The 16,221-nt window shown below is 38.7% G+C and overlaps 2 protein-coding genes, 1 long non-coding RNA gene and 4 other non-coding genes across 9 annotated transcripts in view; 2 read left to right on the top strand and 5 right to left on the bottom strand.

The window, feature by feature from the left end:
• Nucleotides 1-2,608: 2,608 nt before the first annotated feature.
• On the top strand, nucleotides 2,609-6,990 carry nsrp1 (nuclear speckle splicing regulatory protein 1). The gene is made up of 7 exons (XM_017437170.3): nucleotides 2,609-2,744; nucleotides 3,774-3,864; nucleotides 3,967-4,023; nucleotides 4,115-4,243; nucleotides 4,416-4,623; nucleotides 5,030-5,132; nucleotides 5,232-6,990. The coding sequence occupies exons 1-7, from the start codon at nucleotides 2,725-2,727 to the stop codon at nucleotides 6,046-6,048; spliced, it is 1,425 nt and encodes a 474-aa protein (XP_017292659.1). The 5' UTR covers nucleotides 2,609-2,724; the 3' UTR covers nucleotides 6,049-6,990.
• Nucleotides 6,991-8,282: 1,292 nt separating this feature from the next.
• Nucleotides 8,283-10,834, bottom strand: LOC108248414. Its single transcript, XR_001809129.3, has 7 exons — nucleotides 10,730-10,834; nucleotides 10,171-10,236; nucleotides 9,928-9,977; nucleotides 9,648-9,722; nucleotides 9,114-9,162; nucleotides 8,876-8,931; nucleotides 8,283-8,612 (listed from the first exon to the last, which is right to left on the bottom strand). It is a non-coding gene; the product is annotated as an uncharacterized LOC108248414 (long non-coding RNA).
• Nucleotides 9,001-9,072, bottom strand: LOC112451466. The gene has a single exon (XR_003040290.1). It is a non-coding gene; the product is annotated as a small nucleolar RNA SNORD65 (small nucleolar RNA).
• On the bottom strand, nucleotides 9,241-9,319 carry LOC112451464. The gene has a single exon (XR_003040288.1). It is a non-coding gene; the product is annotated as a small nucleolar RNA SNORD49 (small nucleolar RNA).
• Nucleotides 9,812-9,884, bottom strand: LOC112451465. The gene has a single exon (XR_003040289.1). It is a non-coding gene; the product is annotated as a small nucleolar RNA SNORD65 (small nucleolar RNA).
• Nucleotides 10,056-10,130, bottom strand: LOC112451463. The gene has a single exon (XR_003040287.1). It is a non-coding gene; the product is annotated as a small nucleolar RNA SNORD49 (small nucleolar RNA).
• Nucleotides 10,835-11,110: 276 nt separating the features above from the next.
• Nucleotides 11,111-16,221, top strand: part of rab34b (RAB34, member RAS oncogene family b) — a 9,711-nt gene continuing 4,600 nt past the window's right edge. Inside the window, exons 1-8 of one of the 3 annotated variants that reach the window (XM_017437184.3) lie at nucleotides 11,111-11,250; nucleotides 11,602-11,664; nucleotides 12,362-12,447; nucleotides 13,283-13,348; nucleotides 14,423-14,524; nucleotides 14,817-14,881; nucleotides 14,964-15,015; nucleotides 15,106-15,187. In XM_017437184.3, coding sequence (XP_017292673.1) covers nucleotides 11,617-11,664; nucleotides 12,362-12,447; nucleotides 13,283-13,348; nucleotides 14,423-14,524; nucleotides 14,817-14,881; nucleotides 14,964-15,015; nucleotides 15,106-15,187 — 501 coding nt within the window. In that variant the 5' untranslated portion in view covers nucleotides 11,111-11,250; nucleotides 11,602-11,616. Of the gene's footprint in view, nucleotides 11,251-11,508; nucleotides 11,665-12,361; nucleotides 12,448-13,282; nucleotides 13,349-14,422; nucleotides 14,525-14,816; nucleotides 14,882-14,963; nucleotides 15,016-15,105; nucleotides 15,192-16,221 lie in introns of all 3 variants that reach the window. The other 2 variants (XM_017437183.3, XM_037979036.1) reach the window with 2 other exon arrangements.

Here is a 16,221-nt window from a genome sequence, read left to right as displayed (position 1 = left end):
AGTCTCTGTGACGTAGGTAAAGTAGGACTTCGGGTTGCGTTTCTGACTCCCGGCACGGCCTGTCTGTCTGAGCCTGCATTGCTGCAGTGATATTTTCACTGCCTGGGGCCACGCACAGATCAGTAATAGCAGCAACTATAGCCTGTCACAAACCTCACGCTGAATTGTGTCATCAGGACAAGTAAAACTCAGCCCAGATGCCAGTGTGCTCAAGTATGCACAGATGTAGAGCACCTCTGCTGTAGCTACAATTATAGGCTGCGGACAAATTGGTATCTCAGTCTTCTTCCTGCACAAACTATCCTGTTCATCAGTCTGAAATAACCAAAAATGATCCAATATGTGATGAGTCAGAGGTCTGGAGCCTAACTAAAACAGAAATATTCAAATCACCTACTTTGTTTACTTTGTTGACGCCAGTAGTCCTCTATTTATGTGTCACTGTAGAAAAAGGAAACAGAATGCACCTTTCTAAACCTTCAACTCAACACTCTGAGTCCCTTTTATCCCCTATCTGTCTTTTTGTCAACCTACCCGTCCGTTTGTTTGTTCAAGCCAAAGCTCATTCTGTCAGCGCTCCTTTCGTTGACACGTCAGGACGCTCTGCTGGTTTAGTTTGTACGGGAGGGATTAGCAGCAAGGCCAGAGAGGAGATGAGATGCAGATTACGACAGAGATAATGGTCTTTGGATTTGGAGTCGCTCAGGGGAGGCTGTGAGAATATGAAACCGCAGGTTTAATTACAGGTGAGCCGTGCGCTCTTTGATGTTTCGGAAAGGCTTAACACAGACTTTTCCTTTAACGCTGAGAACAAAAATAAACCACTTTAGCAAATATACTGCGTTGTATTGGTTTTTTTTTTACCCCATTCTGGTTAAAATAGAATACAAATCTTATATTATTCTTTAGTAGCTTATCTTAAAAAGTATTTCTTTAACAGAACATAGTGGCTTCTGTTTTACATTAAGAATTATGTTGCATTATCTATGAACCTTCTTATATATCTTATGATATCTTGTCACAGAGTCAGAATAGAAGCAGATGTTCAGTTGATGCAGATATTCAGTTAATGGTTGGATGTACAGCAGGACAAAATGTCTTTTGGATAACATAAAAAATAATCATAACTGGATATGTGAAAGCCATAACTCAGCTACAGAAACTTAAAGTAATTTAAGAAGAGGCATAAAATCCCCAGCTGAATGATAAGACACCACTGTAGTATGTAGAAGCAAAATAGTTCATAAAGTTTAATAACCTTCTGGAGTTGTGATTTAGAATCATCTGCTAATGATAAAATAAAAAGCTTTTGAAAGGTTAGTGTTGAAGGACTGCGAGTTGCTGGAGAAGCTGTGTTGCTCCTTTTAGACGCTGGACTGATAACAGCAGCGTTCGCACACTAATAGATTAAAAAACTCACAGAAAACACCTGACAGTTGACTACAACATGTCTTCAACACCAAACAAAATAATTTTTACTTTTCCAATCTTTTCCCTAAGTTTGAAATACCAAACTAAAAAACTGCAAACATTTTAAGTAATTTCGCATTTCTTTGTACTTTACCTCCAAAAAGCCATCGTTACTTCTGATCTATCAAAGAGGTCTCTAGAGTTGTTTTTTTTGTTTGTTTGTTTTTTTACTTTGACTGCTTTTTCACTTGTTTTCACTCCAGTTGGCATAGAGCCCTGAGCATGTTGGAAAAGACAGACAAATTATTGCATGCCCTGGCAAAAATCTTTTCTTTATCGAGAAGAAGAAACAGATGTACAGACTGCAGTTAACATCCATTTGAGTTAACATCAATGTATCTTCCATCCTGCATGTCTGTGTTATCTGTAACAGGATGAACTGGATGACTCTGCCTAAGTCTGGACGCAACATCAGGCCATCAAAAAACAGAAATGTTCCCCAGCTGTCAGCCAGATGTTCACTGCAGGAACTCTACAATACAAGAGACTTCATTTCACCTGTTGAAAACGTACATGTTCAACTTTTCAAAAAGGAATGCGTTTTCTCACAAAGCATACCATGTCATCTGTGCAATATGTTTATGGTTGGGTCTCACTTGATGAAACCCACCGATCCATTTCAGGCTGTGAACCTGTACGTGCATTTAGGAGAGGCCATCAACACATTACTGCAACTGTGGGAAACCAAAATAAAAAGAGAGAGCTAGATGGAGAGAGACAAACAGCACGACCAGCTGTAATTACTGAATTACTTGTGCGCTCGTGTCATAAAAATCCCCCTAAGAAATTGTATACCTGTGAGGCAACAATGTTAACTTCCTGCCTCACAAAGATGTTCTCCAAGACTCCTTTCAGTTCAGTTTTTTCATCAAGTTCAACTGAGTGTGTTACCCACTGAAATAGAATAGAATAGAATAGAATAGAATAGAATAGAATAGAATAGAATAGAATAGAATAGATTTCTATTTCAGTGACATGAACCATACAGTTTTGAACAATGTCGTCCTCTATTGGTAGAGTTTGGTCATTGTTTATGCAACTATTGGAGGTCCGTACATTCGTTACAAACAGACAAACACATATTTAGTTTTATTCAGAGCAAATGCAGTCGTATAAAATCAAACCATGGGTTTCTCATGTTGAAAGCAACTATTTACACATTCCTGCTAAATTATAACTAGGCGATTCTCGTTTGTTCACCGAAGCTATTTTGTGTCGAATCTGCTGCGCTTCTTTCACAGTCAGCAGACCAAGATGGCGGTCCCTACAAAACAGTGAGTGAAACACGCTAACGGAGCTACGATAGTGTGTCAGAATATAGTATTAAGTGAATCGGTTGATTATGATGTTTGCAATAATGATACAGAACTGAAATATCTGCAGCTGTCTTATTCGTGGTGCTAAGAATAAATATAGTTTGTTGGACGGAGCCGCTGAAACCAGATAACGATATGCTAACCCTGCACGGCTAGGTGAAAGTGCCCTGGTTTGCATATTTCTTATGAACGTCCGTACTTTACACTTGCGACATGCTTGATAGCTTCTTCATTTTTACCTGCAATAACACCGCATGTTGTTTGTGAGGGTTAGTTAGCCTTTCCGGCTCTCCTTACTTTATTGAACCGTGCATTTTTTGCTTTTACGACTTCCTAAAGTGGGCAGGAATGAACCATCTGTCTGATGGAGACTAACCAACTCAGATGAATTTGGCATTTATTCTCAGAAAAAATGAAGCTACTATAATAGTCGTTGGTTAGTTTCACATTCCTAAAAATTTTGACAGATTTGTTGATTATCAGTATTAAAAAACATGGAGACTGAACACGTTCATTAATGCAGATTAACCTTCATTTTGTTTTTAAAATATTTTGGGTATTATTATTATTGAAGCAAGGCTTCAAGGAGCAATATCAACTACACTAGTGTTTAAAATTCAAAACCAACCCGACAGAAAACATGTCTTTTGGTTCTGTTACTCATCCTAACCCTGGAAACATCAGACCCAGAACTAATAAAATGACTGATTTCATTTGGTCTCACTGCCTGAGTAACAACTTAATCTAGACTAACAAAACACAATACGACTGTGCTTCATTTAGCACGTTGTCTTCTAATTACCAAGAATGCTCTCCAGTCAATATTGTTCTATCTGGGTCACAACCATTTACTCTCTTATGAGAGAAGAGAAGTGAGGTTTAGAAAGGAGTAATGATGAGAATCAGCTTCTATAAATGAACACTTTCTATGTAAGAATGGACTTTAGAACAAAGTGTGACCGACTTGTTTTACTGATGTGCCCTCAGGTACGGGCTGATCCTGCCGCAGAAGAAGGGTGCGTCGAAGACAGCAGTCCTGCAGAAACCCTCGGTGTTCGGGGACGACTCCGATGACGAAGTGGGTAAACTTTTCGACCCCGTCGTGGAAACCAACCGGATTTTGTAAAAGAGCGGCTCCTGGCCAAAAATACTGAGAGAATCTTTATGTTTTGTTCTTTAGACTTCAGTTGGGGAGAGTTTGCAGAGAGAAGCTATCAAAAAGAAGATGATGAAGCAGGTACGAGGAGGAGAATACGATTTTATGTAACAGTCCATTTAGTGTTTGTCTTTGTAGTTTACATTTCAATCTTCTATCCTTCTCTCTGAAGACTCGTCTGGAGATGCAGAAGGCTCTTGACCAGGACAGCACTGTGTATGACTATGATGCTGTGTACGACGACATGCAAAAACAGAAACTCGAGAGCAACAAAAAAGTCCTTGGAGGTGCCGACAGAAGGGTAATTTCAGTCATGTTTAATACTTGGAAATGCACTCAACTCTTGTGTTTGACAATATTTTGTTGTGATGGTGTTTAACTTGTTTTTTTGTGTCCTCTTGCTGCAGAAAAAGTAACACAGGAACCAACTTGTGAGCATCACGTAACGTTTACCTTTTGTTTCTGTGTTGCAGCCAAAATACATTCACCAGCTGATGAAGGCAGTAGAGGATCGAAAGAAGGAACAAGAGCGAAGAGACGAGAGGAAAATTCAGAAGGAACGAGAGGCGGAGGGAGAGAAGTTTGCTGACAAAGAAGCCTATGTGACGACGGCCTATAAGAAAAAACTGGAGGAGCAGAAAGAGGAGCAGGAGAGAGAAAAAAGACAGGCAGAGATCGAAGGTTAGGGAAATACTGTCCAACTAAACCTGTTGAATTGTTTAGTCTGTTTTTATTTAAAAAAAAAAACATTTAAAGACAAAATATTTCTATTGTGACCAAAAATTTCTAATATTCTGAAGTGAGAATAATATCGTAGCAAAGCATGAACTTATTGAATCGAGGCTGTCGGGAATGTGTGCACCTTATCAAAGCTAAAGGTGTTCCATAAAACAAGGCATGTAACTTTTATTTTTATGACAGTGCATGTTTTAAAACACAAAAGGCATAAAAATGTAACTTAAAGCATTTTATCCTATGCAAAGGATTTATCTAGGAAAAAAAGGATTACCTGAAACATTGTGAAAAACAAACCATTTTATGTTAAACAGTGTCAATGTTTTTAATATTATGTTTTTTTTCTGCGTAGCTGCTTTGGATGTGAAGAAACAGAAAGACCTGAGCGGTTTTTACAGACACTTGTTGAATCAGACAGTTGGAGAGGAGGCCATACCTGATCGCTCGGCAAACAAGTCAGTTGTAGTAGCTTTTTTTTTGTTATTTTTCTTCTTCCTGAAATTCTGCATTTTCCCTCAAAGCCCAGTCTTTGATTGTGTTTGTTTTATCCACAGGAGTCAAACTGCGAATGTTTCAGAAGAGACTGAGAGGAGGACATCGCCTGTTCCCTCACCCCCATCCCGGGAGAACATCCCGAGTTCGGGAAGTGACAACGAGGAATGCCGTGAGCAGAAGACTGGGTTTAGCAAACCTGGGGGAGGATCTGCTCACTCAAACCGCCAGTACCGACAGAGGTCACCCTCATCCGGAAGTGGAGAGGAGAGGGAAACGGAGAGGGACAGAGACAGAAATAAGAAGAGGCATCGAGACAGAGACAGAGACAGAGATAGAGATAGAGACAGGCACAGGGGCAGAGAAAAGGACGATAGATATGGAGACAGAAGAAGTGACAAGGACAGAAGAAAGGACAGGGACAGAGATCGAGGTAGAGACGATGACAGAAGCAGAGGCAGGGGGGACACGGAGAAGGACGAGAGGCACAGAAAGAGGGACAGGAGCCCCAAAGACAGGGAGAAGAACGCCGACAGGGAGAAGAGGAGGAATTCAAATGATGACAAACGGAAAAACAAACACCAGGAGGAAGAGAAGGAGCGGAAGAAGGAGCCCGAGAAGGAAACGACTGGAATAAGTGACGCAAAAGATGCCGGGAAGGAGGAACCGGTCAGGGAAGGGCGGAAGGAGGAGGAAGAGGAAGGAGGAGAAGAAAAGCAGAAGAGGGAAAGCGAGGAGAAAGAAGAAGACGAGGACAAGGCGAACAAGTTTGCCAAGCGCAGCACGGATCAGACTGTGAGTTCGGCCCGAGAGCGGTACATGGCGAGACAGATGGCGCGTTCGGCCTGTAAGACCTACATCGAGAAAGAGGAGAACTGAATCCATGTGACAAAACCATCACTCTGTTTGATTCAACTCATACGACAAGATTAACGATTCTAGTTGAGTTACCAAACAACAACAAAAAAGCATTTTGAAAAGATAAACAGTTTGTTTTGGGTTTTTTTGTCAGCACTTTTCTGCTCACTCAGCCTATTAGTCCCAGCTGAAGAACTCTATAAATGTATAGCTTCACTGAACTTCCCCTAAACCTCTGTAGAGACGAGCAAATGATTGATTCCTCAATTAAGGTATTGTGTTTTCATCTTCACACTAATCCACATGACATGCCTGCTGATGTGTGCTAACATATAAAAAGAGGAATAAGTTGGCGGCGACGTCAGTTTAATGATGTTTGAGTCTTTGTGTCGGACAGTAAAACAAACCATATCCTGTAATCTCTGCAGATCGTCGTCGCAGGTCTTGTGACGGAGACGGGTAAAGTTTTGAATTTATTGTTCTTGGATTAAAACGCTGACTTGTAAATATGGGAGTTTTTAGTTCTTGTGTTGTACAGTGAATGAGATGTTTTACGGAACTGCTGAATCAGGAAGACGGACGAGTGGATCGGTTTTAATTTGTGAACCAGGGACTTTTTTTTTCCTTCATTCCTTTTTGTATCTCCGATGTGATCATTGCTAAGTTCATTAAATCATTTCTGGTTCACGTTTCCCTCTCTTAGCTCCTGAAGGTTTTGTTTTCTTTGTCAGTTTTATCTTTAAATGTGCAAAAAAACACAGTTTCAGAATATAATTTCGATGAAAATGACAGGGCTCGACAGATGTTTTTAGTCTTAACTGGAAGAGTTTTAAATCGGATACTATATGTTGAGTATTTGAACAATTGTTTTGGTATTTTCTGAGCTCACATTACATTTAGTTTTATGAAGCAGTGATTTAAAAAAAAAAAGAAATAAAGCCACCAAACCTCAGATTGTAGAAAGAGCTTGTGCAAAAGGGGTCTTTGTTTGGTCACTCACTAAAGGTTTGCAACACTTAATAAAGTGAGTATTACAAAACATCCCACTGTTCATTCAGATTGTTTTGCACATATTGTCAAAGATTTCATCAATCACCACCAATCAACATGTGAAAAGGGAACAAACTACACGACTTATCTGATGCGGGGAAACACCCAAAGAATGCGTATCAAGGCATCAAAACAGTCATTTGCAAAAATGAAATATTTCATGTGTGGTTGAGCAGAGCTTTTACGTAGAAAGGTCTGAGGAAATGATACGAAAGAGAAAAATTCTAAATCCAGCTTTTTTTTTTTTTACACCATATAAACATAGTTTACAATGAGTAACTATCAGAGTGTCTTACTGCATATTTTGGATCAACAGTTTCAAACATTAGCTTCTTCATTCAGCCTATTTCCATTGTAGTCTGCAGCGATAAGAAGCAGGAAAGTCCTTAAATGTTAACACAAGAGGAGTCTGCTGTCACAATCAGCTTCAGCGTGTTGGATGGAAATCAGACAAACAGCATCTGTGCCAACTCTCCGCTCGGCGGGATGATTGAAGCTGTCAGGGCAGAGAGCAGGAATGTGGAAATGATGCAATCAGGAGCACAGAGTGTGAAAAACCGACATTCCAACAGAGTTGCAAACAATTTTACAGCCAAATACGCTCTTCTTCATTTAACAGTTACCAAACAATGTTCCAATGAGCATTTAAGGACCGTAATTAAAGTTAAAGAGACTGAAACCTAATTTACGAGTAGTTTGGCAATTAGATGTTTTATTCTTATCTGTGACTGTATCTAATTATATAAATTTACAAATATTAAAGCAAGAAGCTTCATGTTATGAGAGATCACTGTGGGAACCATGATTTTTAACAGGAATTAAGTTCAAATCTGAGACCAGCAGCTCATCAGGAGGAAAATTTTATTTTTTATTACAAAGTGAATGTGTAATGATGCACAATCTGGTACTGATCCAAAACTAAATACAAGAACAATGACTGATACTGTTCACTTTAAAGGGCAGCAGTAAGTCTTTTAGGTAAATTCATCATCCATATAATTTTTTCATAACCATTACATTTGCATCCTGTTACTTAGCTAAATATATTGTAGTTTTAAACTCATTAAAAGGGGCACCACATATTTATACATCAATGAGTGAACTGCATCTTATATTAAATCAATATTTAGATTGTTTTATTAAATCAAATCTCAACATTCATGAATGAGCTCTCATCATATTGTAATTACACAAAAAACACCAAGTTAGCCTTTAAGATTTTATTACAAAATTAAAATGAATCAAAACAAAAACATGACTGAAGCCTCACATGAAGCTTCAGAAAACAACTTTTCCAAACAATAACAAGGATCCCGTCGTAACAGAATGACTTCTTACACAGAACAGCTGCTGGAAACATGATTGTAAGCCAGAGGTCAGAAAACAGCGTTCCTTCATGATGAATTTTATAGCAAACATGAGGAAGCTGAAGTTCTGCACTCTCAGCTTATTTGCTGAAGTCAGACAGGAGAGTTCAACTCTGAAGTAAACAAAGTGAACTCTTCACATGATGCTCCACTAGCTTGTTTTGCCACCTGCGAGGAAAGAACTTGTGGTGAATCCTTTATTTTTCACTCAAAGTTTAGAACAATAACAGTACAAAGTCTCAATTTCCCTAGTATTAAGTAAACATTTATTTGTATAGCACATTTCAGCAGCAAGGCATTCAAAGTAGGGGAAATCAACAGAAGTGGGAAGACATTTTGACTGTAAGAGTCACATTTTATCAGCACAAATTTACCTAAGTCTCCACTTTGATCAGTCTTATATTATTTTCACAAAGAGAAATGTTTCTTACCTCACTGAGCACAGAAGAGCATCAAGGCAGTGACTGCAAACATTCTGCATCCAGTCCTGGATGAGAAGACTTATTTAGTTTACTGATATGGACATTAGGACTGATGTGCAACGCTGCCATTCAGAGTTCAGAAAACCAAGAGTCACCACTGAACAATCTGCCGGTAATTCCAGCTGTTAGTTTAGGTTTCATCACAACAGTAAACAGCAGCCATTATGAACAGAGGCTTAGAAGTTACCTTTTACTCAACCGCATCCATCAATGGGCAGAGATCAGCTGCGGAAAACCTGCAGAAATGAAGGCGAGAAAAAAAGAAAATTAAGAAACGCAAACCCGAAAATCTTAAATACAACTTTAATAACGAGACTCAGAGAAATGGATTTGAAAAAAATCGTCAGTTGTCACATCTGACGGCACTTCCTATTCCAGGTTTTCATCACCGACAAAGCTCCTCAGACGTAGTAAACAAGCTTTTCATTAAACTCATCCTTATATTATTTTGCAGTTTTATTCAAGCATGCTAGATTCAATTTTCTCCCCATCTTTAGGTACAAAAATAAGCCCCACCTTCAAAGCATTTTGATCAGAATAAGAGTACTAAAGATTAGTAACTGATAAAACAGTCCATCAAACTTGCATGCGTTAAATACAGAAGTTTAAATGTCTGATTGAATGCTACAAACACTTTGGTGTTGCAATTAGACAAAGGTTTGATTGTACAAAGAGTGAGTTTATGAAAAGCTCATTTTTATAACTAACTTATCGAACTTACAAGGCCCGTCTGAAGACTGAGGTTGCATGGCAGGAGAGGAATCACGTTTCAGATGATTCTCAGCCAGCTCATCACCTTAGAAGAAAAAAAAAAAAAAAAAAAAGGGCTTTAATGATAAATCAGTAATCTCGGCAATTGGATGCAAAATGTCACTGCTATTTTGTGTTCAGAAAACTATTGATCAACACCAAACAATCTGCCGGTAATTCCAGCTATTTTAGTTTCGTTTCATCACCACAAAGTTCACAAAGTTTGTCTTGCAGGAGAGGAATCTACTTACCTTCGACATTACTTGTCATCATCCTCTTGAGCTTCCATGTTCAAACAAGTCTGAGAAGAGAAAAACAATGACCTTTCTTTAACCAAGTTGAGTTTTATTGTCATCTCTGGGATTAAGTGACGTTTCAGGCTCAGAACAGTGAGAGAAACATCGTCAGTTGTCGCATCAGACGGCACTTCCTATTCACAGTTTTCATCACTGACATCAAACTCATTACAACAGGCAGAATCACTTCACACTCACCTCCTTGAGACAAGACCACCACACAAAGGATTATTTGGGACATTTGTGCAGAGACACTGGTAACCCCTGACAGGAAAACAGAATACATTGGTTAAAAAAAAAATCTAAAAAAGTATTGCCATGAACTAAAATTATTATATTTCAAGCAATGTTTTTCTCCATTACAAGTTAAAGTCCTGTCTGAACAAATGTAATAGTTTAGAGCTTATATGATTCATTTTAATTTAAGATCTATCAATCCAAACCTTCTGACATGGCATATTGCAATTACATGCAATATTTATTGTAATTGCAACTATACAAGCTAAAACCAATCTTCAAATTTAAGCAGGTTGGCTGAAATAAAGAGGAATATCTTTTGTATATTATTATAGTAAATCTAATGCAAAGAGACGGCAGATACTTTCTCCACGTGGCTGCGTGAGGCCTTACAATACATGGCTACACAGCACTGCAGCCATAGACATTTTAATTTAACGAATGAAACTTCAAATAGACGTCTAAGTGTAGTTTCAAATGTAAATTTTGAGGCATGTTTATATTTTCAGCACGACCATACCTAGTTAAGGTAACACTTGTACTTCACGACACACTGTAAAGACAGCGGGAAGAAGGCGAAAGGGCTGAAGACGAGCGCAGTGAACCGTTTTATACTCAGGCGGCGCAGGAATTATACGTCACATTTTTCAACAAACTTTATTGAGCAAGCCTCGTTAAAATTAGCATACTCGTGGCTACAATTTCCAGGTTTTCAGATATATTGGTGTCTAAATGAATATAATACATTCAGTTATATGTTACGTAGATATTAAACGTTTGTTGTGATCATAATAAGGGGCAAAAAGGTTTTTCCTTGTTCTGTCTGTAATCAAGTTTTCTGAAGAAACGTTTTGTATCGCTGATCCGCGAGGGGGCGCTGTTTGACAGGTACTCTTTGGTTCCCCTCACTGATTCAATCAGATAATTAAAATCCAGTTTGTGTTCAGCGAAGACTTCACAGGCACACTGCCTTGCGACTTTTTGTTTTGTTGTTCAGCTTTGGATATTTCTTTACGCACTTTTTTCCTTCTTTTTCTTCAGGTAATGTTGTTTTTTCTTTAGTTAATGATGTTTTTTTCTTTGTATTTAAAACTCTTGTAAAGCAAAACGATTATTTCCCTAATAGAGGCAGAATGGACTGGGGCAATGTTCCAGCTCGTCCATGAAGCCAAAATCAAATCTTCTCTGTTTGTGACACAGAAGAGCAACATGTACTAAATAACATTTCACTCTGCCTTTGTCATAAAATGCTCATATTATGTCTAACATTTGAACTGTCGTGCGTCTGGTCTTTTTCAGGCAGATTTTGGAAGATTTTACTTGTGTGCCTCCCAGGCTGGGTGTCGTCTGGATTAAGAAATCAAGTGTGTTTGTGTTGAATGTGTCATACAGAACAGCTGCTGCAGCATGTTGCCTCCAGTGAAGAAAGACCGGGTCATCACTCACCTCCCAAAGGTTGAAACACACACGAAACCCAACCAGAACAGGCTTTAAAGGGGTGCATGAAATTTACATTTAACTGTTTACTCATATTCTGTATAACCTCAACCCTAAGACATCATCAGATTTGAAATGAATGAATGAATAAATACTGAAAGCATTAAAAAACTTGTCTAATCCACATTATGTTTGCTCTTGTTGAGTTTGAATTATTATTATTTTCAAGATGACGTGATTGTGTAAGGCAGTCCTGGTCCTGCAGGGTCATTATCCTGCATGATTTAGCTCTGACTCATCTGATTTGAATGACTGGGTGATTAACAGGCTTCTGCAGAACTTGAAGACCTGCTGAAGAGCAGAGAAACATCTAAAACACGCAGGATGGTGGTCTTCGAGGACCAGGATTGGACAATGACAGCGTTGTATTACTAAAAAAAACCTTATCTGAGAAACACAGAGGTGGTAGTTTCATGGTGTGGACCTGTTTAGCTGTATCTCAGTCTGTTCTCAGATCATCCTTTATTGAACTGTAAATTAAACCAACAAATTCTACCAGCAAAAACTGGTAGATAAAAGACAGCTGTTGTTGGCACACAAGTCATTTTCCCGACAGCAGGGCTGATTGCGTTCATAGTTAGGAACGACCGAGTCGTGCTGAACTGTAATTTCTCTTTTCTTTGTTTTTGATTTTATTACTTTTATTTTTTCGCAGTGTTTTAGTCCAAATGCAGCTCTGCACACCAAAGAAGGCTTCCACCCGCAGGTGAAGGCAGCGTGTCAGGTTCAGAAGACAGACAGGTGAGATCCTGTTCATTTTGTCGAGGCGACACGCCACCTCCCATCTGGTTATGGCTGAACGCTGACGTGTGTGTGTGGAGGCTGAACGAATTTCTTCTGGCAGTTCCCTTAAAGTCACACTGCAGGAAGTCAGCTGACATCCGTCCTCCAAACCTTTTCTCAAAACATTGATCACAAATTTACAGTTTCCATAAGAGAACAGTATGGTTTGCCTAAATTCCTGAAGCAAATTCCTAAATTACTCAAAGTGGAGTGATTTGAGCTTTTTTTTTTTTTAAGACACCATTTGTACACATTTTTTGCTCTACTGATGAGTCTGATGTGAGATACACACAAGTGGAGCAGTGTGCAGCTATTTCAGCAGTTAGGGTTGAGGTGCCTTGCTCAAGGACACCATGACATATGAGCATAGCGGGGAATGGAATCTGAGACTGACAACCTGAACCTCCAATGCTGTTGTCCATCGTATAAAAATCTGAGCTTTAAAAGCCAGCTCTAAGGTGGTTTTTGTATTATTTCTGGAACAGCTGCACCAAATCGCCTTGTTTTTTAAAAGAGAAATAAAACGTGGCCCTGGGCAATAATAAAATTTTCAGCCAGCACGTGGTCGGTCACAGACGAGAAAAACTTTCGTCACATGAGCAAAATGTGTGCCTGTGAGGTGGTGCTGACCTAAAAGATATTCATGGTATTTATGAAGCTGCTGTAATTCATTTGTCAGAATGACTCACATTTGAGTCTTTTGAATTGTTGAAATTGCAGCAAAGATGTACGACAGTCACACATTCAGGTGGCGTGAGCACGAAGAGTCAAATGACACTTTTTCTCTTTCCAGCTTTAATGTCGCCAAGGTCATTGTTGTCGGAGACGTTTCGGTCGGGAAAACTTGTTTGATCAGCAGGTGAGAAACGATCTGAAACCTAATTTGAACTTAAGAAATTGTCAAATTGTTATTTTTGCAAAATGAATTTAGATTTTTTTTTTGTCACTAAAACAAATATGTTATCTGTTGATGTAGAGAAGTTTTATAAACCAGCACCTTACAAAGATTGCAAATGGGATACATGCTGTTGAGTTCTTTATTTTCATGTTTTATGAGGAATCTGTAGAAGTCTTAATGCTCCGATGGGAATTCAGGTTTATGTTGGAATCTTTTTTAGTAGCACATGCAGTCCAGCAGCGCACAGAAACACAGAAACACAGGGAAACATTCAGGCTTTCACAAAGACTGATTGAATCACTTCCTGAATGAGAACAATCAGCCTCTGAATCAAGAATTAGTTCAACCCCATATCTGTGCAGAGCTACATGAGGTGGCTGGCAGTAAGGTAATTGTGTGTGTGTGTGTGTGTGTGTGTGTGTGTTAGCAAACACTAAAATAGTTTTAACAGTCAGTTTTACAGCCGTTGAGCTAAAATCTGATGTGTTAGTCTGTTGAGAGTCATGCCCAACTTATACTCTGGGTCCTAACTGATCACATCAGGTCTGTTTTTAAAAAACTTTGCGTTTAAACATTTGGAGTCAACTCTGTCTGTTAGCAAAATATCTCATGAACTACTGGAGGGGTTTTTAAGGAAACTTTCAGCAAGTAATTACTAGATGAACATCTACGACAGATTAAGTTTTGGTGCTCAGTTCATGAGCTAATAGACCTTAGCAAACACAAACACAGCTACAACTCATTTAGTTTCACAGACATCGAGCTAAAACTTAGTGTGGTAGTAGCTGAGAGTCATGCCCAACACATACGCCGAGCACTTTGGTTACAAGTCTGTCGTGCAAGGTGGCAAGTGATGTGCATTCGTTCAAGGAAGAGTTTTTATTTAATTACTTATTAATGTAATTTATTACCTTTTTTACTGCATTGTTTGCTTGAAGAAACTTGCACTGCGTATTTTTATTTACAAATTGTAAAATTATGTTACCGTTGTTTGCTACTCTGGAATAAAAAAGTGTCTCTCTGCCTCTTTTTTAGGTTCTGTAAGGACGCGTTTGATCGGGGCTACAAAGCAACCATCGGGGTGGATTTTGAGATGGAGCGTTTCGAGGTGCTTGGCGTTCCCTTCAGTTTACAGCTGTGAGTATGTCGCTGCGCCTCGGACAAAATCCAGCTTCGTTCTGAGCCCCGCAGTCCTTCCCCAGCTGGAAATCAGGAACTGATGGGTTGACGGCTTGTTGGTTTGGAGGAAGTTCCAATTCACTTTAATTCTGATTGTTGTAGTTGGATAACCGGGAGGTCGTACAACATCGTCTTGAAAACGTGATAATCTCATTGTTCAGGCTGTTGAGTGAGACTGTAACTACAGATGTTTCCTTTGTCCCGCTGGCTGCAGTCATCACATTTCTCAGATGTGTCTGATCTGTTGCAGGTGGGACACAGCGGGTCAGGAGAGATTCAGGTGCATCGCTTCAACATACTACAGAGGAGCACAAGGTGAATTTAGCTGCTGTTACAGAAAGAGTTTTTATTTTTCACCTTCTGACTTTTCATCTCTCATCAACCTGTGTGTCTGCAGCCATCATTGTGGTGTTTGACTTGAGTAGTGTCAGCTCATTAGCACATGCCAGGTACATAACTACCTTATATTCTCTAATTGTTATTCCATTATAAAAACCATTCTGAGTCATACACCTGTGTGTGTGTGTGTGTGTGTGTAGGCTGTGGCTGGAGGATGCCATGAAGGAAAATGATCCGTCCAGTGTTTTACTCTTCCTCGTTGGGACCAAGAAGGACCTCAGCGTGGGTGAATTCCATGAGAAATAAGTGTTAATGGAAATTAGAGCCGAAGGGCGTAATTAGTTACCTGATTTGTTTGTGGGCAAGAAAATAACTGGCAAAAAAAGTGTTTTTTATTTTAGGATTTGAACCTTTGACTCTGGAAAGATGTAATTATGATAGCTTTTACTGACAAAGGTTGCACTGAAATTTGCCAAACTAACATGAGCCACGATAGGCAGACATGTTCAGTAAGGCAGGCAATAATCTAACTGTGTGTGTGTGTGTGGGGGGGGGGGGATGTCAGTCTGTTTGCAAACTATCTCCAATGGATGAAATTTAATGACACTTTTTAAAAAGTAATCATTGGATGTACATCTACAACTGACTTTTGGAGTCAACCTTATTTAATATATCAGCCAGTTAACTTTAGCAAACATAAGAAATGAGTTTAACTCGGCTAGTTTTACAGCTGTTGAGCTGCAATGTGGTGTAGTGGTAGCTGAGAGTTATCCTAAATAAATACTCTGAGCACTAACAGATTGTGCAACTTTGACATGCTTGTTTTATTTACCTTTTAAAAGTTTTATTTAGTAAGAACCATTGCAGTTAAAAAATAATTTTAATTTAAGCTTTCACTACACTGAGTTGTAGGTTAGACATTCATTGAATTAAAAAAAAAGAAATTCACAACAGAATCCAGTGAAAATTAGTCATTTTCTGTGTGAGGTTCAGAAAAGAAAAATCAGACAAAAAATGAACTTCAGATAAAATATGTTTTGAAGTGAATCTGGTTTCTCTATTATTTTGATTTGCCACTCAGTTGACTCACGTTAAATGATGATAATGGAGTTCTTTCTTATACAGGTGCTGGTCATAAAATTAGAATATCATGAAAAAGTAGATTCATTTCAGTAATTCCATTTAAAAAGTGAAACTTGTATATTATATTCATACATTACATACAAACTCATATATTTCAAATGTTTATTTCGTTTAATTTTGATGATTACAAATGAAAATCTCAAATTCATCATATCAGAAAATTAGAATCTTGT

The sequence above is a fragment of the Kryptolebias marmoratus genome, linkage group LG13 (genome assembly GCF_001649575.2).
Source record: "Kryptolebias marmoratus isolate JLee-2015 linkage group LG13, ASM164957v2, whole genome shotgun sequence".
NCBI classification, from domain to species: Eukaryota; Metazoa; Chordata; class Actinopteri; order Cyprinodontiformes; family Rivulidae; genus Kryptolebias; species Kryptolebias marmoratus.
The sequence above is the reverse complement of the archived record's forward strand: the minus strand, read 5'-3'. Positions and strand labels throughout refer to the sequence as shown.